The sequence below is a fragment of the Leucoraja erinacea genome, chromosome 7 (genome assembly GCF_028641065.1).
Source record: "Leucoraja erinacea ecotype New England chromosome 7, Leri_hhj_1, whole genome shotgun sequence".
In the NCBI taxonomy this organism is placed as follows: domain Eukaryota; kingdom Metazoa; phylum Chordata; class Chondrichthyes; order Rajiformes; family Rajidae; genus Leucoraja; species Leucoraja erinaceus.
The window spans coordinates 68,178,198-68,204,496 of record NC_073383.1 but is presented as its reverse complement, the minus strand read 5'-3'; the positions used below and the strand labels follow the sequence as shown (position 1 = coordinate 68,204,496).

The 26,299-nt window shown below is 40.8% G+C and overlaps 1 protein-coding gene across 3 annotated transcripts in view; it reads left to right on the top strand.

The window, feature by feature from the left end:
• cacnb4a (calcium channel, voltage-dependent, beta 4a subunit) overlaps positions 1–26,299 on the top strand; it is a 306,901-nt gene that overhangs the window by 97,521 nt on the left and 183,081 nt on the right. Inside the window, exon 1 of one of the 3 annotated variants that reach the window (XM_055638724.1) lies at positions 4,247–4,587. The exons of 1 other annotated variant lie outside the window; for it this stretch is intronic. In XM_055638724.1, coding sequence (XP_055494699.1) covers positions 4,543–4,587 — 45 coding nt within the window. In that variant the 5' untranslated portion in view covers positions 4,247–4,542. Of the gene's footprint in view, positions 1–4,246; positions 4,588–26,299 lie in introns of those variants that run through there. One more of the 3 variants, XM_055638725.1, reaches the window with a different exon arrangement.

Here is a 26,299-nt window from a genome sequence, read left to right as displayed (position 1 = left end):
TTTACCCACCACATTGATGCTGCAATTTTGGTTTCCCATCATATGAGTGAATAAAAATTTCACATGAGTGTTGTATTAAATAAAAACAGAAAATACCGGAAGCACTCAGTAGGTCAGCTAAATTGAAATGTCCGTGACCTGAAATGTTAACTTCCACAAAAATGCTGCCTGGGCAGCTTAATTTCTAGTGTTTTCTGTTTTTTGTTTTAAGTTTCCAGCCCCTGCAAATTCAGATTTTTGTGATTATTGTTATTGCCTTGTTGCACACACCATTAATTTCCTGATGCCCTATCACCAATGTTTGGAGGCTTGTAGCCAACTCTTACCATTTTTCTGCTTCTTATTTTTTTACTGCAACTATGCACACCGATTTTACTTTTTGATTTTCTCAGCCATAATCTTTGCTCTCTTTATCTCTCCATTTCCATTTTAAGCAAAGTGCTGGAAGATCTCAGTAGGTCATGCAGCAGCTGTGGAGGGAGGAGGGAATGCTGCTTGACCCACTGAGTTCCTCTGCCATTTTGTGTTTTGCTCAAGATTCCAGCTTCTGCAGTTCCTTATGTTCCCATTCCCAGTTACTTGCAGCCGCATAACAGGTCTGTAAACACAGAACTCATATATATATATATATAACACAATAAACAAGAACAATTTCAATATATTAAAAACAAAAACAAAAGATCAGTCTGAAGTCCCCAGTGCAAGCAAGACTGTTCATACTTTAGTAGTATTCGTAGTGTTCAAGAACCTTAATGTGGTCGGGAAGAAGCTGTTTCTTAACCTGGAGGTCACAGTTTTCAGACTCTGATACCTTTTTCCTAATGGCACGAGTGAAACGAGAGCATGATTAGGGTGGGGTAGGTCCTTAATGATGCTGGCTGATTTTTTGACGCAGTGCCTCCTAAAGATCCCTTCAATGGTGGGGAGGTCATTACATGTGATGGATTGAGCAGCGTCCACAATCTCATTTAAACATGAAGTATCTGAGAATATTTAATTCCCAACCTTGATCACTATGCAATCATAACTTTGTAAATTGCTATTAAGTGGTACATATTTATTTTATTTGTGCTTTTAATTCACCTCTCATGTTAGGAATGCCACATCATTTTAGATAGATAGTTTTCAACTTTGTCCTTTTAACATTTCCCCTTCTCACAATCACAATAATGATTTATTAGCCAAGGATGTTTCGCAACATACGAGGAATTTCATTTGCCAAGTCAGTCATACAATAAAAAGCAACGGAACACACAAAACACATTTTAACATAAACATCCATCACAGTGACTCCTCCACATTCCCCTCTAGCCCGCCATTGACGGGATGATCTTGACTCCTGTAGCCGGCAGCGGGACCTTTGTGTTGAGGCGATCTGCTCCTGCATCGGGGGGATGTCAGGTCCCCCGCACCGGAAGATCGAACCCCGCGTCGGGGCTGGTGGAACCCGCGACATTGGAGCTGCCAACATCCACGGCCTCTCCCGAGACTGCGAGCTCCCGATGTAAAGGCCAGGCAAGGGATCCGCTCCAATATAAGTCTATGCAGTGGGGCCCAAGGTCAGTCTGAGGAGGCCTCCAGCTCCATCAACAGTAGGCCGCAGAGCGACTGGAGAGTGCGATCCAAAAATTAATTGCATCTCCGGCAAGGTAAGAAACTGAAAAAAAGTTTCCTCCTCCCCCTCCCCTTCCCCCCACATAAAACAAACCGGAGAACATTTACACCCTTTACCTTTTAACACACATTAAAATTAAAAAAATAAAACAGACTGTTGGCGGGGCTGCCAACCTGGTGGTTTCTCTGGATCTAACAGGAGATCTACTCTTTAGTAGGGATGCTTTGGCCCTTCCCGAGTGTTCACTATATATTATTAGTCACATAGCTACCCTGCACTATCACCTGTCTTTAACTTTCTAAATGTTTACTCACCAGAAACTTCCATTCAGTCTGTGTTACTCACACAATTCCAGAAAAATCATACTGCAATTTAATTAAAAGGGAAATTTAACCAACTTTATCAGTTTTATTTCTTAAAAATATATTTTTAAGTTCAGGTAATGGATATATATTCATATATTTTTTTAACAATAGTTTTACTCTTGTTCCATACACTTGCTATTTTAAAACATTTAATTAAATCCAGTTCCGTTCTTATGAATCTGCAACAATTAAAAATGGCAATGTTTAATCATATGTTCTTCTGTACTGCCTCCTCACAATTATATTTAATGATGGATGATCTTTAAGATATTTGAAATGACAAGGTAATGTTGTAACTTTAGATAATCCTCATAGCTTCACCATAAAACTGACCACTTCTGCGGGTCAGACAACTTTCTGCAGTCCTGAAGTACCTTAAAATGTGTTGTACTTTTTTGCTGAACCAAACAAGATTGAAAGGTTAATATTACTGCAATACAATGTGAAATTATTACTGTATCATTAGAATAATCCATTCTTCCGAGCAACAAAAAAAGTTGAGACGAGACTTGACACAGATATGTAAAATTCTAACAGCCTCAGACAGGGTGAAAAGGGAAAAATATATTCTCGCTGATGGATGGAGAAAAGGCCAAGGGGCACAGGGATAATGTGAGGGAATGATTTTTATACAGTGAGTGGTTGCAATCTGACATGCATTTCCTGAATGTGTACTGTAGATTCAATTGTGGCTTTCAAGGGAATCATTTAAATATTTGGAAATAAAATAAATTGCTGAGAAATGGGGAAAAATAGGGGAAGGGGCTTGAGTGGATTGTTCTCCAAAAGGCCGGTACAAACTAGATGGCCAGAATGGCGTTCTGTACTGTAACAATCTCAAGATTCCCTTATGTAATTCAATCTAAAGTTGAAAATCAAACACACCCCTTTAATGCTACTGGTGTGTTTTGCTGCTGTGGTGCATCAGAAAGAATTCACATCCTTGTTAAACAATAACAATAACGTCACAAATACATGGAAATTATCAGCAGAATGTCTTTCTAATTAATGTTGCAATCGGGCCAGGTAAATATTCTGTGCCTGACTTCCTTGCGTTTGCTGTTTTACTATGTTTAAGTAATCTGAATAATTATTTTCAATTTATTTTCCTTGCCTAAGTTCAAAAATAGTTTCTAGTCACTATTCATTTTCATTTTGCTTCGTAAATTCCAATTCAATTTGGCTTTCTTTTAGATTACCTCTGTATGATCGGTTAAATGACATCTAAAATTACAGCTGTAATTATCCTTGAACATGCACCCTTATGCCCCTGTCCCCCTTAGGAAACCTGAACGGAAACCTCTGGAGACTTTGCGCCCCACCCAAGGTTTCCGTGCGGTTCCCAGGAGGTTTTTGTCAGTCTCCCTACCTGCTTCCACTACCTGCAACCACCTGCAACCTTTGGGAACCGCATTGAAACCTTGGGTGGGGCGCAAAGTCTCCAGAGGTTTCCGTTCAGGTTTCCTAAGTGGGACAGGGGCATTACCATCCTTCACCTCTCTATTTCTTTGGAGATAGAAAATTGACAAAAGCCTATCTTCCAAACCAGAAATTCTTCTTTTTAGAAAAAGAATAAATATTTGATAACACATTAGAGAGGAGCACTGACATAAGAAGTTATGCAGTGAGGTAACATTATAAGATTTGTTGTTTATGGTGTGGACAGCTCAATTAGCAAGTGTATAATACAGACGCTAAGGTTCAGAAATAGATACATGCGTACTATAGACCCGCACAAAAACATGCTGGAAGTTTAAAGAGGTGGTGATGAGCTAATTACCTCAACAAACAGCCTGTGGGTCCCTGGTAAAGATTTCTCTTTTAAGAGCTACACATTAATGCCAATAAACCTATACTAAGTGTGAAATTAGCTGAAATAATAGTAATGCTTACATGCTTCAGTTGGCTTATCAGTTGGGAATACATAATCGCTGTGTTCAGCATGTAATTTCCAGACAAACACCGAAGCTGATGAATAGATGAATTTTACATCTTCTGGTGGTAATTATTAAAAATACAAGACAATGAGTGGCTGCAGTTGGCTGTGTACGGTGCTCCTTGCGCAAGCTGTTACAAATAACATGCATGTCTGGAGCAGAAGGAATTGATGAAATCACTATGGGAGGGGAAGGAGCTTGTTTATCTCCCCCCATATTCTCAGCTCCCCAACTACACGGAAACAAAGGCTGTTCTCAGCTGACTGGAGTGCGGCTCAGCCAATCACATCCTCGCCTTCCGCTGTGTCATCAGGACCTGATGAGGAGAGGATGCTTTTTATTCAGTGGTTGAAAGGCAGAGAAATGCCAGGTCTGAGCGGTCTCTGGGGATAACCTGCTCTCCATGATGTGAATGAACAGCATATCTCTCTCTCTCTCTCTCTCTCCGTCTTGACTGGGCTACGCAACGCAGTCACAGACATCAGCAGGCACTGGCTCCTGCCTCCCCCCCCCCCACATCCCCCCCCCTCCCCACCCCTCCCTGGCTCTCTATTTGCAGCTGGACTAACACATATATACATACATTCTGTGGTGTTTATCAGCAGTGCTGGTTTATCAGAGCTCCATGTACGACAATCTGTACCTGCATGGATTCGATGACTCGGAGGCGGTGAGTACATATTGTGTGGGTGAACAGTGAAGAGGGAGCAGATTATAAAAGTCTACCGACTAGCATGCAGAGCAGAACATATTTTTTAAAAAGAAACACTGGTTGCTGTTTTTCCTCCTGTCAGAGATTCCTTTCAATTCAGTGACACCTGCAATAATCCTCCATTAAGGCTTGCATTGCCAGGCAGTGATAGTGTAGATATATTTAAAGACTGGAGGCCTGCCTGCACTGTATTCTCAGGCAATCCTGGTCTCTTGTTCCTGAGCATCAACAGCAATGGGTAGTGTCTTCTTCTTGTCAAGCCCTAACGATCTCAAGCTAACATTTCTAGCACGGCATTTGCACCGAGGGAAAAGATACAGAATAATTAGCTCGGAGGCAAATTAACTTATTATTCGGGAGGCTCAGTTTTAACCAGTTTAAAATCCCAAATGAAAATCTGTATGATTTCCTGTGTGTTTGTGTGTGTGTGCGTTCTTATGCGTGTGTGTGTGTGTATTTCTCAATGGACGACAGAGCACTGCGCTCTGGCAGAATATTGCTTGCAGTACAAGTATGGAGAATGCCTTTTGCTTTGCTAACATAATTCTCACACAGCTGGATCCTAATGTGCTTTAGCCATTTTGTATGGTAGATGTGGCATTTCAGCAAGAGCAGGCTGATGGCAATACAGTACCGCTGATGAAGCTGTATTATGTTTGGTGCGATAGATCACATTTGCTGCTTGCTGGCTGCTTCTGAAATCCAGCTGATATGGAAGGCTGGGATCAAAATAGCTCTATATTGTTAGGGACGGAGGAGATGGTGCCTCCTTTATGTTGATAAAACACGAGCTCAGCTGAAAATGTGTCAAGGCAGTCCAGTACTTTATACACCAGACTGCAGCTTTATCCCCCGGCGTGAAATTGGTTAATTATTCAAATCAGTAATGCTTCTTGCACGTTTCTTAGCTTTTTGCTGAAAGCAGTTGAGGTTAAAAGTAGTTTTCTGACATTCTCATAATGGCTGCTCTTTACACGAGTTATTTTTCCGTTCGAAGACAATTTTTGTGAGCCCTGCAAATATGATATTGCGAGAAGAAGATGGTAACTCGCTTCCCCAATGGGGAACACCCTGAAAAATTAAATAATATTACAGGTATTCAGTGTTGGTGTGAGGATGGTCTTTCAGTCGTTAATATTATTGCTAGATAACCTCACAACACTTAACAGCAGCTCATACTTTGACTGACAATCGATCCGACTAAACATTATGACACAGGTGAGCAATGAGTAACAATTGGTTTATTTTATTTGCACCATATGTCATGTTACTTTGAAGCAAGCCATTACTACGGGGAATGATGATCTTTTGTTTCTTGTACAAAGCAGTGCTTCTTCACAGCTAAATGAGCAAAAGATGATTTTATCGAATCAAAACATTTGTTGCCAAACCAAATTGTTAGCACCTTATCCAATGGGTCTGAGTCTGTTGCTGCCAGGATGTAGCGAGTTGCAGTAGCAACATTATGCACTATTTCCAACAATGTTTGAATTATATAATATAACTGCAGACTACATTCATTTAGCATTGTTGTTGGGAACCTGAAACTGGGTAGAGAATTTTTTTTTTTAAACAAGACTAGATTGCCATGAATTTGTTGTGTTGGATATTAGAAGACCCACATTTATATAGTGCTTTACCAGACCAGATGATATCCCAAAGAGCTTTGCAGGCAATGAGGGGTTTTGTTTTGATGTATCCGGTGTTTTACTGAAGGAAACACAGCGACAATGACTGTGGACTGAAGCTCCATCAAAATCATTGACATTCTAAACTGATCATCTGTTTTAGGTGTTGACATCTGATGAGCATTTGACGGCACTGGGCCTGTACTCGCTGGAGTTTAGAAGAATGAAAATGTACAGAATAGTGAAAGGCTTGGATAGAGTGGATGTAGTTTGGATGTTTCCACAAGTGGGAGAGTCTAAGACTAGAGGTCATGGCCTCAGAATTAAAGGATGTTCTTTTAGGAAGGACAGGAGGAGGAATTTCTTTAGTCATGGTGGTGAATTTGTGGAATTCTTCGCCACAGAAGGTTGTGGAGGCCAAGTCAGTGGATATATTTAAGGCAGAGATAAATAGGTTATTGATTAGTACGGGTGTCAGAGGTTACATGGAGAAGGCAGGAGAATGGAGTTCGGAGGGAGAGATAGGTCAGCCATGGTTGAATGGCAGAGTGGACTTGACAGCACTTCTGACAATATGGCATTCCCTCAGTGTTCTGCTGAAATGACAAACACAATTGTGCTCTGTAGTCCAAGGACGAAAAAAAACCCTACACACCATTAAACGTGTGTAACCTTTCTACAAAATAATACATGTGACTAGGTGGTTCAGAGGAGATTGCTTTCTGTTGAATACTTGGAATAGAAAAGACCTTTCCATGGGGAATTGTTGGGAAATGGAATACATTGCATCTTTTAAGGTCGCATTGGATCAATATTGGAATAGGTACAATACCAATGGAGAGAGCATGGAAGTGGTATTATTATCTAATTGTCTTGGCAAGGAGCCAACTTGTGCATAATGGGCCAAATGTATTTGGTACAGTGGACTTTTATGTTTTAACATGGAAGTGGTAACATACATTTTTAAAGGTGCGGTAAAATTGATAAAGTTGATTGCCAAAAATTATACAAATGAAGATTGTATACTTTCCTATCAATTTATTAAAGCAAAACTATTTCTACTGGTTGGCTACAGAAGGAATAAGGCAGGACTTAATATCAGTGGTTTCTTCATTCATATGGAGCCCCCTAAGCATGCAAAGGGTTTCAGAAGTTTGAAACTTCCTTCATCAAATAGTATTTGGTGCGAAATCAATTGTTAATATTATATCTGGGATTGATAGATTTTAAGATGGCACCCAAAATGGGTTAGCAATTACAGGAGTGGTGGATAAATGAGAAATGGTACAAATTGGGTGGAAACATTTTGATTCCCTCACAGTTACAGAAATTAAAATGAGGGAGGGCATCTTTAAATGAGAGTAGTCATTAAGTCAATCAAGGAGTATGGGTTAATTCAGAAAAACGATCTCGCTGAATGGTATGCATTTACTGTGTGCATTTTTTGTCATCTTCTTGGGTCTTGGTTTCTTGGTCCTCCAAAATATTTCAAATTGAATTTAAACTCAATACAGGAACGATGTGGAGACTTAGGAGAGGGTGCAGTAGAGATTTTCCAGAATGTTACCAGGATTAGAGGGTATTGCCTATATTGGATATTGGACAAACTTGGATCAGTTTCTCTGGAACGTCTGAGATTGAATGGAAACCTGAATACGTATATAACATTATGAGGCATATATAAAGGGTAGACAGTCAGAACCTATTTACCAGGGTAGAAATGTCAAAGTCTAGAGGGCAGAGCTTTAAGGTGAGAAGGGCAAAGTTTAATAGAGATATCTGCTACAAGTTGTTTTTAAACATAGTATAATCAGTGCCTGTAACCAGGGTGTCAGGATGGTGATGGAGGCAAATGCAACAATGACATTTAAGAAGCTTGTAGATAGGCACATGGATATGCAAGAAATGGAGGGATATGGGTCAACTGCCGGCAGAGATTAGTTTAACTTGGCATCATGTTTGTCATGGGCATTGGGAGCCAAAGGGCCTGTTCCTATGTTGAACTGTATGTTCTTTATGGGGACACATACATTTGGGTAAATTGCCTCCTTTTCCAGTTTATGCGTTCTTATTACAAAGGTTAGGATGGGAATTCATCAGCAGATGAAGCAAGAGAGATAGAATGAGGTGTCGATAGAAAAGCGGAATTATTAAAATAGATGGTGTGAGATAAAGTTGGCATTCTGAGTTTGGGAAATTTGGAATTATATCAAAGAGCAGGAATAACTCAGTAATTTGTGTTGCTGCCTCACTGCTCCAGTGACCAGCTTTATTTCTGTCTATGTGTTCTCCCTATAACTTCATAGATTACACAGTTTTCTTTCCCACTTCCAAAAGACATGCTGGGGAGCAATTGATGACTAAATGTTACCCCTTGTTCAGATGTGTGGATGGACATCTCATGCATAATGGGCATGTGAGAGAGAGGCAGGTTACCAGGAAGTACGATGAAGAACAGGACTGATGGGAAAGCTCAGAGAGCTGAGACTTAATCAAACAATGGCCCACCTCTATACCATAAGGAAATAGGAGAACGGTCATATGGTCCAGCATAAATATTTCAGAGCACTAAAGGTAACAAATGTTGTACCTCAAAACAATGAATTATCATGTTCATATTCGCACAAGATATCATTGGTTATTTTGATCAGTGGTGGTCACCAGTTTGAAAGGATACAAGCAAGGTCTGTGAAAAAATGTGCGTGGATTTGGGCCACCCACATTGTTGTCCATGGTAGTACAAGAGGTGGCTCATATTGTTCTGTTATCAAGGTAGGAGTAGGATCATCAGTTCAAGAACCTGATAATTGTTGGAAAGTAGCTATTCCTGAACCTGGTGGTGTGCGATTTCAGGCTTCTGTACCTCTTGTCCGACAGTAGCAGTGTGAAGAGGGCATGGATGATGATGAATCCTTGATGGCGATGCAACGTCTCATGTAGATGCTTTTGATGTGGGGAAGACTGGTGATGGTGTGGGCTGAGTCGACAGCTCTCTGCACTATCTGGCTTTGGAATTGCCATACCAGGTCATGGTATAACCAGAGAAGATAGTTTATACAGCTGTGCAGGTACAGCAGGCAGTGAAGAAAGCTAATGGCATGTTGGCCTTAATAGCGAGAGGATTTGAATATAAGAGCAAGGAGGTCCTACTACAGTTGGACAGGGCCCTGGTGAGACCACACCTGGAGTATTGTGTGCAGTTTTGGACTCCTAATTTGTGGAAGGACATTCTTGTTATTGAGGGAGGTTCACCAGGTTAATTCCTGGGATGGCAGGACTGATTTGGTGAAAAAATGGATCGACTGGGCTTTTATTCACTGGCATTTAGAAAGATGAGAGGGGATCTTATGGAAACATATAACATTCTTAAAGGATTGGACAGGCTAGATGCAGGAAAAATGTTCCAGATATTGGGGGAGTCCAGAACCAAGGGTCACAGTTTAAGAAGAAGGGGTAGGCCATTTAGGACTGAGATGAGGACAAACGTTGTCACCCAAAGAGTTGTGAATATGTGGAATTCTCTGCCACAGACGACAGTGGAGACGAATTCACTGGATGTATTCAAGAGAGAGTTAGATATAGCTCTTAGGGCTAAAGGAATCAAGGGATATGGGGAAAAAGCAGGAACGGGGTACTGATTTTAGATGATCAGCCATAATCAGATTGAATGGCGGTGCTGGCTCGAAGAGGCGAATGGCCTACTCCTGCACCTATTTTCTATGTTTCTATACAGTAAATCCGTAGATGCTTGTTAGAGTATCCAGTGTCATTTTTTAAAACCTTCTGAGGAAATAGAGGCACAAGCACGCTTCATGGTTACATCTCTGTGATTACACCAGGATAAGTTCAGGAGATGTTAACACCTGAGAATTTCCACTGCTGGCCCACCAATGAAAGCTGGCAAGTGGTCTCCAGACTTTCCCTTTCTGAAATCTTCAATTAATTCCTTGATCTTGTTAACATTGAGTGAGAGGTTGTCATTAACCTGGATGCCAGGTTAATTGATTAGCATGGCTGGACAAGGTTTGATTGGGTGGGAACAGAGTCTCATGCAGAAGAAGAATCCACAGGGAGAATAAAGAGAAAGGTTTGATACTGGGGCTGGAGAGCATTAAGTATTTGGAACGGTGATCTGGACGGGATGGAAAGGGACAGAGGTACAAAGCCGTTGTTAACAAGCATGCATGTATTTTTAGTTTGAGGTGAGGATGAAGGGGTTGGGGCGACTAGGGTGGAAAGTATTGTATCGTATTGTATTCAAATTTATTGTCATTGTCTCAATTTGAGACAACGAAATGAATTTCCCTTACAGGCAGTATCATTAAAAAAAAAAAAAATCATAAAAAAATAAATAAATAATAAATAAATAATAAAACATATTAAAAATAAAATAAAATTGAAAATAAAATTGAAATTGAATTTAAAAAAAAGACAAACACAGAAAGTCCATGACACAACATAACATAAATGGCACCAAGGTGAGGATGGCACCATAGTCCAGCATAGTCCAGCCAGGAAAGTCACTTTGGCAGTTAAAAATAGTAAAAGTTGACCTTTGTCATCCATAACGATCATAGAGTAATTTTGGTACAGTTAGCAGATGTGAGAACGATACAATGGTGGTTTTATGTGAATCAGCCAGATCTGATAGTGAACGGCTAAACAGTCATCTACCACTTTGTCAAAGTGTAACCTGATTTTAAAGACATTGAGTTGATAGATGTATCAGGCAAACGTCAGGGTGATAGGGATAATTTGGACTGGAACATCAAAGGTTTTGGCAGAGGTTTGATTGAGCAACTCAGCAGCTGCAGAACATTTGTGGCCAAGGAATACTGGGATTTTGAATGCAATTGAGATAAAGTTTTTTTTCTGGGGTAAACACAGAAACAAGACCATCAGGCCATTTTCTTTGTGCTCACTTTTTGAAAGAAATAACCAATTGATTGCAACTCCTTGCTCATTCCCCAAAGCCTTGATAGCTTTGTTTTTCTTAGATTCAATTTCCCTTTCAGCTACGATTGATTCAGCCACCATTACCCTATTAAATAGGTAATTTTGTATTATAACAATTAACTACAAAACAACATTCTCATCTCTGCTCTGGTACTTTTGTCAATGATGTTAAATCCATATCTGTTGATTAATGAGCCATAAATGGAAATAGTTTATCTCCATATTTACTTCACCATTTTTAATGGTTCTATTACATCTTTCCTTTGTTTTCCGTGCAGCAAGAGTAACGTTCTGGAACCTCCATATTACTGAGGTCCATCATCACTGATAGAGAATCTTGGTACATCTTCAATGTATCAACGTTATTTTAGTGAAAGAAACACAGCAACTTAAGCCCTATAATTGAACCTATTATTGTAGCATATCCTTAATTCATGAATTATGAATATCTAGTCGGCTTCCATACTTCAGATCCATTGCATCCTTATTATTCATTAGGGACAGCATACCGATATCCCATGGATAACAAGATATGGATACCTTCAAGACTCTACTCTGAGATCAGATTCAGTAGCACAAAGACTGAAGTGACATGCATCAGTCAACTTGTCCATGCATATAACAAGTAGCTTTAGATAGAAGTATATAAAATTATGAGAGGCATAGATAAGGTAGGCAGTGTAGTGGCCATTTGACCTGTTTTGCATGTCATTGAGGATGGCATGTGCCTTTAAATTTTAGACTGCCCGTTATATTGTGGGTGGAATTTATGACGTGTTTTTGGGCATGTTTGGAGCTTAGATGCTTGCGCAGAAGTTTAGTTTTTAGATTAGTTTGGAGAGACCATGGGGAAAGTTAACCCTTCTACCATGTAAGATCATGTAAGGTCATATAAGATCATGCGGATCTTGCCAGTGTTACGGAGGCATGAGGAGTTTTCTAATGTCTAAAGTAATAAGCTGGAGTTCGAAGAAGATTGCAGTAACGAGTCGGAAGAAACTTGGATGTATCTTGTGTTTTCTAGCAACAATAAAGCATTTAAACATCAAAAGACTGTGTTTTGAAGTCATATCAGAGAAGAAGCTCTGAAGGTCTCTGTGAGTGAGCTCACATGCGTTTAGAAGACACCCCCTTCCACCATTTTCATCCAAATAGCGGGTAGGGTGCTAATTATCTGAAAGATATGATAGCCTGCCACTACAGGCAGTCATGAACTTCCTCCTTAGGTGGAAACATCGATGACTAGAGAGCATAGCTTTAAGTTGAGAAGCTCAAAGTTTAAAGGAGATGTAGCAGAGTTGTCAGCACAATATGCTCCAGCCACATATTCAGCCAACACTACAGCCCCGGTTCTGGCCACACACTGACTATTGATGTTTCACTTCTTCCCAGCAAAATACATCAAATGCAATCCATCTCACGGCAAGCAATTTTCTGCAGGATAACATGATGCTTCCCAATCATTCCCACTAATACAGGGTTGCCCTCACAAGTAAGCAGATTAATGAATCCCCATAAATGGACATGGATGCTCTCCATAAATCAATGGATAAGGAGGACTTGGTATCTAAGAAGACAATTGTTGTTTTAAAAAAAAATAATGGAAGGATGGGACTTGTGAACTCTTGGCGACCTGGCATTATGACTTGATCTGAAAGTTGTTTATTTGTTAGTAGGTAACTATTTTTAGTATTTGTTTTTGATTCTCCCTTTGTAATGTTACATCCATTAAGACATTTAGCTTAGTTTATTGTCACGCGTACAGTGGTACCCATGCATGCTAACCAGTCAGCGGAAAGACAATACATGATTACAATCAAGCCATCCACAGTGTTTAGGTACATGATAAAAGGAATAACGTGAATTACTATCGGAAAGATGCCATTTAACTGGAAAGAACGCAGAGTAGGTTTATGACGATGTTGCCAGAAAACAAAGGCCAAAGCCAGAGTAAGAGGTTGGGCAGGCTAGAATGTATAAAATCCAGGAAACCGAGTGTGCACAAGTCCCATCCTTTCATCATTAGTACCTTCGTTTTAAAACAACAATTTTCTTCCAAGATACCAAGTCCTCCTTATTCACTGATTTATGGAGAGCAACTATTTTCATAATCTATAAAAGCATGAGCAAAATAGATAGGGTGGTGCACAAATCCTTTTCTAGGGTAGGGGAAGGGGAATCTAGAACTAGATGACACTACAAGGTGAAATTGCAAAAGATTTAATAGGGACCTGAGGGACAACCTTTACACACAGTGGGTCTATGGAATGTGCTGCTGAATGAAATAGAAGAGGCAAATAAAATAATAACACTTAAGACATTTGGACAGATACATGGATAGGAAAGGGTTAGAGGGATATGGGGCAGAAGGGGAGAATAGGTCTAGCTTGGATGGAGCATCTTGGTCGGCATGGATGAGTTGGGCAGATTTTAGTGCTGTATGTCGCTAGATGAACATCTTGGTTAGCATGGACAAGCTGATCAGAAGGACCTGTTTCTGTGCTGTATTATGCCCTGACCCTAGTCATGATTCCATTATTCTATGCGAGTTGTGGGAATATGATTACCCACAGAGATTGTTCCATTTTATTCAGTCAAATTTGAAAACTTGATCTCTCCACCTCCATTCTCTCTCATCTCTCTTCATATTATGCAATAATTTAGTAAGTATCTCAAAGTAAGTATCCATCGCTCATTCCATACCTGCTTTAAAAGATGGTGAAAATTCAGTTATAAAAATGAAGACTGCTGTAAAGATTGAAGCATTTCTCAACCTTGTTGTTTCAAAAGCTTTTAAATATAGCATGATTCGAGTTATCCTCATAATTTAGCAGCGTATTGTTTTCATGGTAGCAATTTTGTTAATGTCAAGAAAAAAACGTTGGACTCTGGCACATACATATTTGACTCAAATATGTGAAATCCTTTCGTGGTGATTACAGCATCTGCAATATCATATGGTACCACATTTAGAAGTAAAGCATGTGACTCATTGCACTGCATGTTGCTACAATGATTCATGGTAGATGCTGCCATATTTAATATCATAATGTTCCATGTAATTGATAATTCATCAATAGTCATAGCACGGAGAGACTTCATATTGATTGGCAAGGGAAGGGTAAGATGGAGGCAATAACGTGTCCAAGGTTGAATTGTTTTGAAGGTAACTCTTGTGATCTGTGATGTTTTGAAAGGTGGGAGGCAACAGGTATTGTTTTCACTTTTCCCATTTGATCAGTCTCATCACCATAGTGTTATTTATCTTTGCAAACAGTTGTCGTTGGAATGTCGTTTGATTGCACGTTGAGTAGATGAGGCAAGTACCATAGATATCTCCGTGAAATCTTGTTAAATACTTGTTCAAGAAAGGGATGAGTGAACTAGGTGGGAAGGGGTGCATGTGGTAAATGCTTTAACCCTTGAGCCTGGGCTTTTCTGTATTTCTGTGCTTTTGTGTGGTCTTGATCTAAGAATTTCGCAGTCTGATCATTTGATCTACGACGGATCACCATTCAAGTAGCGGTGCAAAAACGGAGATGCAAGGAGCAGCAGATGCTGGAATTTTGAACAAAACTCAAAGTGTTTGAGGAACACAATGAGTCAGACAGCGTCTGTGGAGGGTCTGTGGATCTTCTGGTTGCTTACTATTTCCCTTCCCATTCCCATCCCTCCGACCCAAAACATCACCTATTCCTTTCCTCCTGCTTATTCCAGTTAGTCCAGCACTTTGTGTCTGTCTTCAGACTAAACCAGCATCTGCAGTTCCTTCCTATCCACACTGGCCTTTGTGTTCTGGGCTTCCTCCTTTGCCAGAGTGAGGCCACAGGTAAAGTGGAAGAATAGCACCTCATATTCCACTTGGGTAGCTTACAACAGAGCGGTATGAAAATTGAAAGGTATAAAGTGCTGGAGTAACTCAGCGGGACAGACAGAGGAAAACATGGATAGGTGATATTCAGGTCGTTTCCTTCTTCAGACCAAAACTGTGTGTCTTTTATTTGTAAACCAGCATCTGCAGTTCCTTGTATCACTATCTGGTATGAACATTAAATTCTCCAATTTTAGTTGTTAAACCTACAAACAACCTGCTCCCACCTCTCTTCTAGCTTGCTCCCATCACTGACCAGAAACATCACTTATCCATGATCTCCAGAGTTGCTGCCTGACCCGCTGACTTACTCCAGCACTTTGTGTCTTTATCTGTGGAGGGAATGTATTTCACAATGTTTTGGGTCGAGACCAGTCTGAAGAAGGGTTCTGGTATGAAAAGGGATGTTGTTGTTGTTGTTGTCAGGTTCAAGGGCTGCATTTAGTTTTTTGTAGCCATTGATGAATGAATGATGGAACTCGAGAACCTTTGGCTCCATGTGTGTTAAGATTTAACTAGACATTCATTTATTTCTTGGTATATAACTATTTTTGGTATTTGGTTCTGATTTGCTTTGGATAATATTACAATCATTTGGATAGCAAACAAATGTTAATACAATGAGAAGATATGTTAAGGACATGTAAGAAGTGTTAACAGCCATTGCAGATGCTGCTTGCCTAGTGGCAGGGTTAATGCTGGGTTGGGCTGGGCTGGGCTGGGCTGGGCTGGGCTGGGGCTGGAAAACACTTGGAGTGGAGGATCCAGTTGCCTTGGTCCACATTTGTAGAACTACAAATTAAGTCCTGCAAAGAAATAAGGGTTGAAGTTTCAATGAAGAACCATAAATGTGATAATTTTGGGATTATTCCCTGAGCTGTGGGTTTGAATGGACCATGGAATTAATTGCAAACCTTATTGTGGAGAGCAGGAGGGTTAATTCAAAACATAGTTGTACAGGGTCTTGGTGAGACCACACCTGGATTATTGCATACAGTTTTGGTCTCCAAATCTGAGGAAGGACATTCTTGCCATAGAGGGAGTGCAGAGAAGGTTCACCAGACTGATTCCTGGGATGTCAGGACTGTCTTATGAAGAAAGACTGGATAGACTTGGTCTATACTCTCTAGAATTTAGGAGATTGAGAGGGGATCTTATAGAAACTTACAAAATTCTTAAGGGGTTGGACAGGCTAGATGCAGGAAGATTGTTCCCGATGTTAGGGAAGTCCAGGACAAGGGGTCACAGCTTAAGGACAAGGGGGAAATCCTTTAAAACCGAGATGAGAAGAACTTTTTTCACACAGAGAGTGGTGAATCTCTGGAACTCTCTGCCACAGATGGTAGCTGAGGCCAGTTCATTGGCTATATTTAAGAGGGAGTTAAATGTGGCCCTTCTGGCTAAGGGGATCAGGGGGTATGGAGAGAAGGCAGGTACGGGATACTGAGTTGGATGATCAGCCATGATCATATTGAATGGCGGTGCAGGCTTGAAGGGCCGAATGGCCTACTCCTGCACCTAATTTCTATGTTTCTATGTTTCTATAGTGTCATAAATAAATATAAACCACTCACATTTTCTTATTCTTTCATTTAGTTGAACTGGTGTTCCACAGGTCAGAATGGAACCTGGCTGCTAAGCTTTAGATGTTTATATTCTGCTGATAGAATCAGTCTAGATCCAGCAACAGACAACGAGGTGGTGTCTAACTTTCATGTATTAATGTGCAAGTGTAGCGGCACCTGCTGGTGCTCGCAGGTAGTCGAACCCTGCGGTCGGGTGCCTCGGACATGTGACTCTAGGGAGGGCTTGTGTTTTGCGTGCTTTCTGAGCGATGTCCCTTCAGTCGCTCTGGACCACCGTTGTGGCTGGATCTATTTATTGGTTGTGTTGAGATACTTCGTCAGTTTAACTGTTTTGTTAATAAAACTCGTTTGAACAATCGACTCTCGTCTCATCCGCCAAACAAGCATGTAACTTAGAGGTGAGCTGACATGCAAGAGGGATATCGCTTTCTGAAATGCAGAAAAAGTAAGTGCATTTGGAACCATCAAACAAATACTTTGTCTCTCTGTAAACATGATATATGCAGTGAGAATGCAAGGGATCCATGAGTTCAATGATATTGAGGAGCTGAAAGTAAAAAGTCACCACAATAAAAATTATGAAGAAAACCAAGCAAATATTCTTGATAATCGGTATCCCAAGGTTCTAAGTGATGTTCCTGTATGTACATACCTATCCCACGTAATCTTACTTAAAATGGCAACCATTTCAGGGGGAACCTTACAAAATGTCCTTCCTATATCCATTGTCTTCTTCTTACCCACCAGCTTCTTCCTTCGTGGAATGGACTAGACAGGTCAAATTGCCTGCTTCTGTGTCATATTGATTCTATGATTCTGAAAATAGCCAGGTTGACACTGATTGCATTATTGATGATTTGAAAATTTACTAGATTTTGTAACAGTCCCTGCATATTCAATGGCAGCAAATATGACACCACTATTAAAGGAAGAAGGGAGAGAAGTGGCAGAAAAATAGGAATGTTTGGGCCAATATCTGTTGCCAACAAAATGGTGGAATCCATCTTTAAGGATACGATAAACAAGACATTTGCCCAATTATGTTTTCAGGAAGGGATAATCATGTTTATAAATAAATAAATAAATACTTTTTCAAGATCTGCGTGCCCAGGGGTAGAAACGAAGGATGGGTTAGTGAACTAATTGGAAAGACTGCCAATGATTTGGTCACCTAGCCAGGATGGTTGGCATCTTGATTTCTTAGAGGACCAGGTTTGATACATCAGAAGGACGAGCCAAAATCTTCCAAACTTTTCTTGTCAAAGGGGTCTGTCAAAGAACAGGAAAATGGCAAACATGACACCTGTTGTGTAAGGGCATCCCTAAAAACTAACATTGCATGTTCAATGTTGGTGGTAGCCTGGTTTTAGAAGCAATAATTAGGGGAAATTGAAATCATATTGGAGAGTTAGTATGCATTTGTAAGGAGCAGATTATGCTTGACTAACCGTACTTAAATTTTAGATGGATTAAGTGTAAAGGTTGATGAAGGGGTGCAGTAGATGCTGATTATTTGGATTTAAAGAAAGTATTCGACAAAAATATTAACGTGAAGGGTCTAGGAAGAGTAAGATCAATTTCACCTAGAATAACCCAAATGGATTAAGATAGGAAGTTGTGAGTTGTAAGAAATTGTTATTTTTCAAAGTGGAGTATGGTAGGATCAGTACCAGAACCAATATGAAATTACTTGGATATTTTGGAGTTACGTTCAAAATTAGCCAACTATGCCAAAACTGGGGATGATACGTCTGAAGTCTAAAAAGACCAGCTGACCACAACATGACGTACACTGGCTAGTAGAATGATCAGAGACTTGGCAACTGGAATTTAAGATAGAGATACATTTTGACAGAAGGAACAGGGGAAAGACAAAATTGACTTACTGCTGCATTCTAACTAAAAACAAGAAAATGCTGGAACCACTCAGTAAGGCATGCAGCCTCTGTGGAAACAGAGATGATCATCAGAACCATTCAGATGTAAAATCTTTAAACTGTCAACTCAGCGTAGTCTTCTGACCCCCCAATGCCTGAGATATGCTAGTCGGTAGTGAAAGTGGAATTGGTTGGTGGAAAGCACTAGTAATGTTGGTGAGAGGTGGAAGAACCAAGGTAGAGTTGAATGGCATAGGAGAGGAAATTAGTTAGAGGAAAATAAGTGGAGAGGTGGGATTGCTCAGAGAGCCAGCATTGTCTTGATGGGCCAATTGGCCTGCTCCAATATCATATGAAAATGAGAACAGCTTTCACTTGGCCAGCTTCACAGAACTTGAATCTTCTTCTCTTTAATAATAAATTCAACCTGTGTGGTTCAGTTATTTCAATTAGTTATACGTACTATATTTACTAATATTCTCTTTTGCAATAATTGGTGTAATGGCCAATGCAAGGTTCAGCACAGTTCACAAATACTAGCTAAAGTCGCTTGCAGGAGAAATGAAATTTAGTTCACTTTTTCTGACGGCCGTTAATAATAGGACTCCGAGATTCCTTCCTGCAGGCATAAGTGATGAGGCTTGTAACTGGTGCTTTTCCCACAGGGAGGTGAGGTTGCTAACTGTCAACGATCCATGCACAAGCACCTCTACTAACTTTCTATTACCTGGTACTAAATACACAGACGAAAATAACAATTCAGTGATTTGGTTTAGACGCTTTTTAACATTTTTCAAAGCAATCAAGCAGGCTCACCAAACATGTGAACATTGAATTTTCCAATTTTAGGTAACCTTTAACAACCCCTTCCCCCCCATCCTCCCTACCCCACTTGGACTATCAACTGTTTTCCCCCTACCCTTCCCTCTCCATCTATATTCTTTCCTCTGGCTTCACAACGCTCAGCTCTCAAGTCTTTATCCAACCATCTTCCTATCAAAACCTTCCCCCCACCTGTGCTAACCTATTACTAGCCAAGTTTTGTCCTGCCAAAACTCACTTCCAGCTTTCTTCCCCCTCTCTACAATCGGTCTGAAGAAGAGTCCTGACCCCAAACATCAGCTATCCATGTTCTCCAGGGATACAGCCTGACCCACTGAGATACTCTAGCACTTTGTATTTTTTTCAGCTCACTAAAAAGCTTTTTATTTTTTAATATTTTCATGCTTTCAATCTCCACCATTTGGTAGCGGGTGCATCACTTGTCCAGACTCGCCAACTAAATTGCCAGAGTTTGTTTTCCTTGAACTCTTTCATCTGTTTCCTCATAATAGCGTGTCTAGATGCATGAATGTGCAACTGAGGCCTGGACAATTTGTGACACTGGTGCACAGTCGATTCAAAGTGGTGCGCCTACTTTGTAGCACTGCAACAATTACTCAAACACTCATCCTGAAGTCATAACATATTCAGCGTTCTCACTTCCCAATAAACCACCATCTCATTTGATGCAATTATAGTTACCTTAATACATTGGTGGAGACATTGCAAATCTGCAATGATAATTTATGTATAGAAAGGAATTGCAGATGCTGGTTTATTCCGAAGATAGACGCAAAGTGCTGGAGTAACTAGGCCGGTCAGACAGCTTCTCTGCAGAAAAAGGATGGGTGATGTTTCGTGTCTGGGCCCTTCTTTGGGTCAGGACCCGAAACATCACCCATCTTTTTTCTCCAGAGATGTTGCCTGACCTGCTGAGCTACTCCAGCATTTTGTGTCTATCTTTTGGCAAAGATAATTAGTTCTTTTGTAATTCTTTGCGATTATTGAAGGCTCTCGGTTGGCAAGTTTCAGATTGGTTTGTAGCACCAAACTGATTTATTTTCTGGGGGGATGTTTTCCTGCAATTACTTCCATGCACGCTTAGTTTGTCTGAGGCCTCTCAGTGAACTGACGCGATTGCCTGTCTGAGCAAGTCACAGTATTGAGGGACGGTGGTATTGATTTCTGACTGGACACGCCAGGTTTAGCCGTTGAATAGGATTGATACAACATATCCAGCCTGCTGGCAGTGTCAGGGAGGTAAGCATGCATGAACAAGTTAAGACCATTCAGCTCGTATGCCAAATAAATGAACATGTTCTTTAATGATATGAGAAACTAAAACATTGTCGTATGTCAGTATAAAAAAAATATTTCTGCTGTACTGGCAGCATATGGAATGCTGAAAAATCATCTTACGAGGTAAGAGATACTTTGGGATATGAAACATAGAACACAGTATAGCACAAGACCAGGCTATTTGGCCAACAATGCTTATGTCAAACAAAATGCCAAGACCAAGTATTATTTGACTGCACATAAGTTGTATCCCTCCATTCCCTGAATATCTGTGTGCCTATTCAAAAGTCTCTTAAATGCCAACATCATATCTGCCGCACTCCACCGCATTCCATGACATTGCATTCCAAGCATTCACCATCACTGTGTTAAAAAATAATTGCCACACATCTCCTTTAACCTTTGTTCCTCTCACCTTTAAGCTGCACCCTCTCATATTTGATGTTTCCATCCTGGGAGAAAGTTTCTGACTGTCAATGTCTTTCATACGTTTATATACTTCTATCATGTCTCTCCTCAATCTTCGGCATTCCAGTCCAATCCAAGTCGGTCCAGCCTCTCCCTGCAGTGAATAACCCTAATCCAGGCATCATTCTGCTAAACTTCTGCACCATTTCCAAAGCTTCCAAATTCTTCCTGTAATGGAGCGACCAGAACTGCAAGCAATACTCCAAATGCAACCTAACCACCCAAAGCCCCATTAAGCTGCATTATGACTTCCTGACTTGTATTTAATGCCCCGACCAATGAAGGCAAGCATATGATATGCCTTCTTTACCACTCTAACTACTTATGTTGCCATTTTCAGGCAGTTATGGACCTGGACCCCAAGATCTTTCTGTAACATCAATGCTATTAAGGGTCATGCCATTAATTGTATATATTCCCCTTATATTTGACCGCCCAAATGGCAACACCTCACATTTGCACAGATTGAGCTCCATCTGCCAATCTCCCCTCGTTTTTAATGAGGGGGAGAAAAGGCTTTGGGATTTTCACCATTTTGGCCCTTCTAATTATCTGCTTGAGTTCTTTCCTCGTTTCTTTATATTTTTCATAAGCCCTGTCTGATTTCGTCCTCTTAAAACTTGCAAGTGCTTCATTTTTCTTTTTGACCAAATTTACAAGCTCTTTGCTCATCCAAGGTTCGCTTATTTTGCCAAACTTATGCCTCACTGGAACATAACGCAAGGTTCCCTTCTCATTTTGGACTACTCTCAAACTGTTTCAAGAAACCTTCATGCCTGCACCTCACAAATTCGTAATGTCCAAGGCTTTGACATTGAGCAAGTCCCTGCCAATATTGGGGAGATAATGTCACCCATGAAGACAACATTGCTTTGACATATTTTGGTAAACTGTCTACATATCTGTTCCTTTATCTCCCATTTGTTATTGGAGGGCCTCGAGTACAATCCCATTGGAATGGTTTACCTTTCTTATTTTTAAGCTCTACACATATCGCCTCAGTGGATTAATCTCGCAATGTGTCCTATCTGAGTGGAGCCGTGGCAATCTCCCTGATTAGAAGAGCAATTCCTCCACCTCATTTCCCTCCCTCTCCATCACGTTTGAAACATCAAAACCCCAGAACTTTGAGCTGCCATTCATGTTCCTCTCGCAACCATGTTTCTGCGATGGCCACAACATCATTTTCCCAAGCACCAAGCCAAGCTCTAACTTCAACTGCTTTCCCCATAATACTCATTGCATTGAAATAAACATATTTCAGTCCATCTGCTTCACCACATGGCTTCACCTCTCCTTGCCTGACCTTCCTTTGAAATTTACTGGCCCTAACTTATAATTTCCTATAACTCCTGGCCTGCTACTCTGGTTTCCACTCTCGTTCGCCTCTCCTGTTTAATGATATTGTGCAGAATTGGAATTTAAAGTTTTCAGGAATAAGAGAGTGTTGGCAATAGTGTATAAAAGGCAGGGTGGTATAGTTAGTGAGTTAATTGCTTCATGAAAGAAATTACCTTTTGGATTGTAATTTTGACACATTTATAGATGGTGTTTTATGCAATAGGTTTTGTGCGAGGATGGGTAGATGAAAAATGTGGGTCAAAACCATTGTGTCTTAAAACATGGCCTTTGAAATTGCATGTAGAGGTATTATATTGTATTGTATTTGGGGCGGCACGGTGGTGCAGTGGTAAATTTGCTGCTGTACAGCGCTTACAGCGCCTAAAGACCCAGATTCGATCCTGACTACAGGTGCTTGTCTGTAGGGAGTTTGTACATTCTCCCTGTGACCACGTGGGTTTTCTCCAAGATCTTCGGTTTCCTCCCACACTCCAAAGACGTACAGGTTTAGTAGGTTAATTGGCTTGGTAAATTGTCCCTAGTGTCTGTAAGTATGCGGGGATTGTAGGTCGGTACGGACTCGGTGGGCCGAAGGGCCTGTTTCCGCGCTGCATCTCCAAACGAAAAACTAAAATAAACTATTGATGGAAATGTGATTTAAAAAATGCCAAGGAATTTAATTAGTAAATGATAAAGATGCAGTTACAATGAGAGAGTAATAGAAGAGTCTAGATCTCGTTAACAAATCTAAAGTATGCTGGTGAGATTAGAACTATCAGCTTGCCCTGGTCATTATTTTCAAGAACTATAAATTCAGAACAGCCAAGAGTTTCAGTTTCCAGGGAACCAGTCACATTTTGAGAGACTGCATGCTAAGACAAGTAACATAAACAATATCAGTGGCTGTTCAGACGACTGAACGAAGTGTAGAAATTCATTCAGGCAACAAGGAACTGGCAGACTTTTGAACAAATGGACACATATATTGATATTGCCATAGGCTATTTGATAATGAGTCAAGAATGTTTATTATCACAAATTAATTGCTGGATTCATTACTGAAAAGTATCATGAAACCATATTTTGTAGATATTTGGGGAAATGAAGTGTGCTGAGGGGCGGTACAGTGGCACAGCGGTAGAGTTTCTGCCTTACAGCGCCAGAGACCCGGGTACGATTCTTACTACGAGTACTGTCTATACGCAGTTTGTACATTCTCCCTGTGACCACGTGGGTTTTCTCTGGGTCCTTCGGTTTCCTTCGACACTCCAAAGACGTACAGTTTTGTGGGTTAATTCGCTTTTTTAGGTTAATTGACCCCAGTGTGTAGGATTGTGCTAGTATACAGGCTGATCGCTGGTCAGCATGGACTCGGTGGGCCGAAGGGCCTGTTTAAGTGTTGTGTGTCTTAAGTAAAGTGCACCGTGCAGCCTTATGAACACTAATTAGTAGTCCCCACGATATTAGTCAACTCCAAAAACAGTCCATCTTGATGGGAAATGTCTTGCTGAGGCAAACTGGGCTAGCTTGGAAGAATGTTTCCAGTGATGATGCATCAAAGTGGCACCAAAAGCTCATTTTCAGAAAGGTAAAGCAAAGGTCCCAATATAGCTTCACTGGCATATTTGCATCTGACACATAAAACACTGGTCTGTTGCAGGTCTGAATCAGGCCCGTATTTTGTACAGAATTAGGTTGAGAAGATAACTGGATCACAGCACAGCATAGAACATTGCCCATAATGTATTGGTATCTGAGGGCAGTAGAAAGGAATATAGGGATAATGGAATAGCATTAGTGTGAGATCAGTAGAAAGGAGCGTTTTTGATGGGCATAGACCTGGTGGGCCAAGGGGGCCTGTTTCTGGGCATAGACCTGGTGGGCCAAAGGGGGCCTGTTTCTGGGCATAGACCTGGTGGGCCAAGGGGGCCTGTTTCTGGGCATAGACTTGGTGGGCCAAAGGGGGCCTGGTTCTGTTATGTATGACTTATTGACAAGGAACTGAGATCAATCCACAAATGTCCCACAGAGTTGTTGTGAGTAGTTATTATTGCTCAAGTAGGGGTCGTAGAATGGAAGTGTCTACCAATGTGAGAGAGAATGAACTATTCCTGTCTACTCATATTGAATGAATGGAGAGAGAAACATCTATTATACATGGGCCTACTTGACGTGTTCAGGAAGTGCATGTGGACCTTTGCGGGAATTGCAATTACAGTTCCCTGTTACCGATTGTAGAAACAAGGAACTGCTGATGCTAGTTTACACAAATGGACACAAAGTGCAGGAGTAACTCAGCAGGTCAGGCAGCTTCCCTGGAGAACATGGAAAGGTGACATTTTGATCGACCCTAAACTTCACCTGTCCACATTCTACAGAGATTTTACTTGACCCGCTGAGTTACTCCAGCACGTTGTGTCCTCCTAGTAGTGATTGATGGTCATTCAAAGCGAAAATATGGATTTAGATATCAGTATTATAGATATAGAAACATAGAAATTAGGTGCAGGAGTAGGCCATTCGGCCCTTCGAGCCTGCACCGCCATTCAATATGATCATGGCTGATCATCCAACTCAGTATCCCGTACCTGCCTTCTCTCCATACCCCCTGATCCCCTTAGCCACAAGGGCCACATCTAACTCCCTCTTAAATATAGCCATTGAACTGGCCTCAACTACCCTCTGTGGCAGAGAGTTCCAGAGATTCACCACTCTCTGTGTGAAAAAAGTTCTTCTCATCTCGGTTTTTTAAAGGATTTCCCCTTTATCCTTAAGCTGTGACCCCTTGTCCTGGACTTCCCTAACATCGGGAACAATCTTCCTGCATCTAGCCTGTCCAACCCCTTAAGAATTTTGTAAGTTCTATAAGATCCCCTCTCAATCTTCTAAATTCTAAAGAGTATAAACCAAGTCTATCCAGTCTTTCTTCATAAGACAGTCCTGACATCCCAGGAATCAGTCTGGTGAACCGTCTCTGCACTCCCTCTATGACAATAATGTCCTTCCTCAGATTTGGAGACCAAAACTGTACGCAATACTCCAGATGTGGTCTCACCAAGACCCTGTACAACTGCAGTAGAACCTCTCTGCTCCTATACTCAAATCCTTTTGCAATGAAAGCTAACATATTTATGATTTAAAACTTAAATGTGTCAGTCAAGACTTGCCTGTGGATCTAGTTTCTGGCATTGGCTGGCATTTTTGATCTTCTCCGCTCACATACATCATGAAACTGATAATGCCAAAGATACCCTTGCTTCTTCGTTGCAACTGTCTTCAAAAGAAGCAGTCAAGTCGTTCGTCAGAACAGTTAAAGAAACACTCAAGGAGCAGGTACACAAAAATGCTGGAGAAACTCAACTGGTGTAGCAGCATCTATGGAGCGAAGGAAATAGGCAACGTTTCGTCCCGAAACTTTGCCTATTTCCTTCGCTCCATAGATGCTGCTGCACCCGCTGAGTTTCTCCAGCATTTTTGCGTACCTTCGATTTTCCAGCATCTGCAGTGCCTTCTTGCAGTGCTCGAAGGGCCGAATGGCCTACTCCTGCACCTAATTTCTTAAACAACTCAAGGAGCAGGTGTTGGAGGGATTTTTAGACTTGACATGAAGTATCACATTTCTTGCTTAAGTCCAGAGTAACTCGGCTCACCAGCAAGCGATAAACAACTGCTGAATTCCTGCAAAGAGAAGATTGAGAACAAGTTTGAGACTTGTCAGATCAAATTTAGCTTCTGGTTCAGAACAGATGCGATTCACTCAAAACTGTCACTGTGACATTAATCTGAAGAAGTAGAATTTCAAACAAAGTGTCTGTTTTCTTA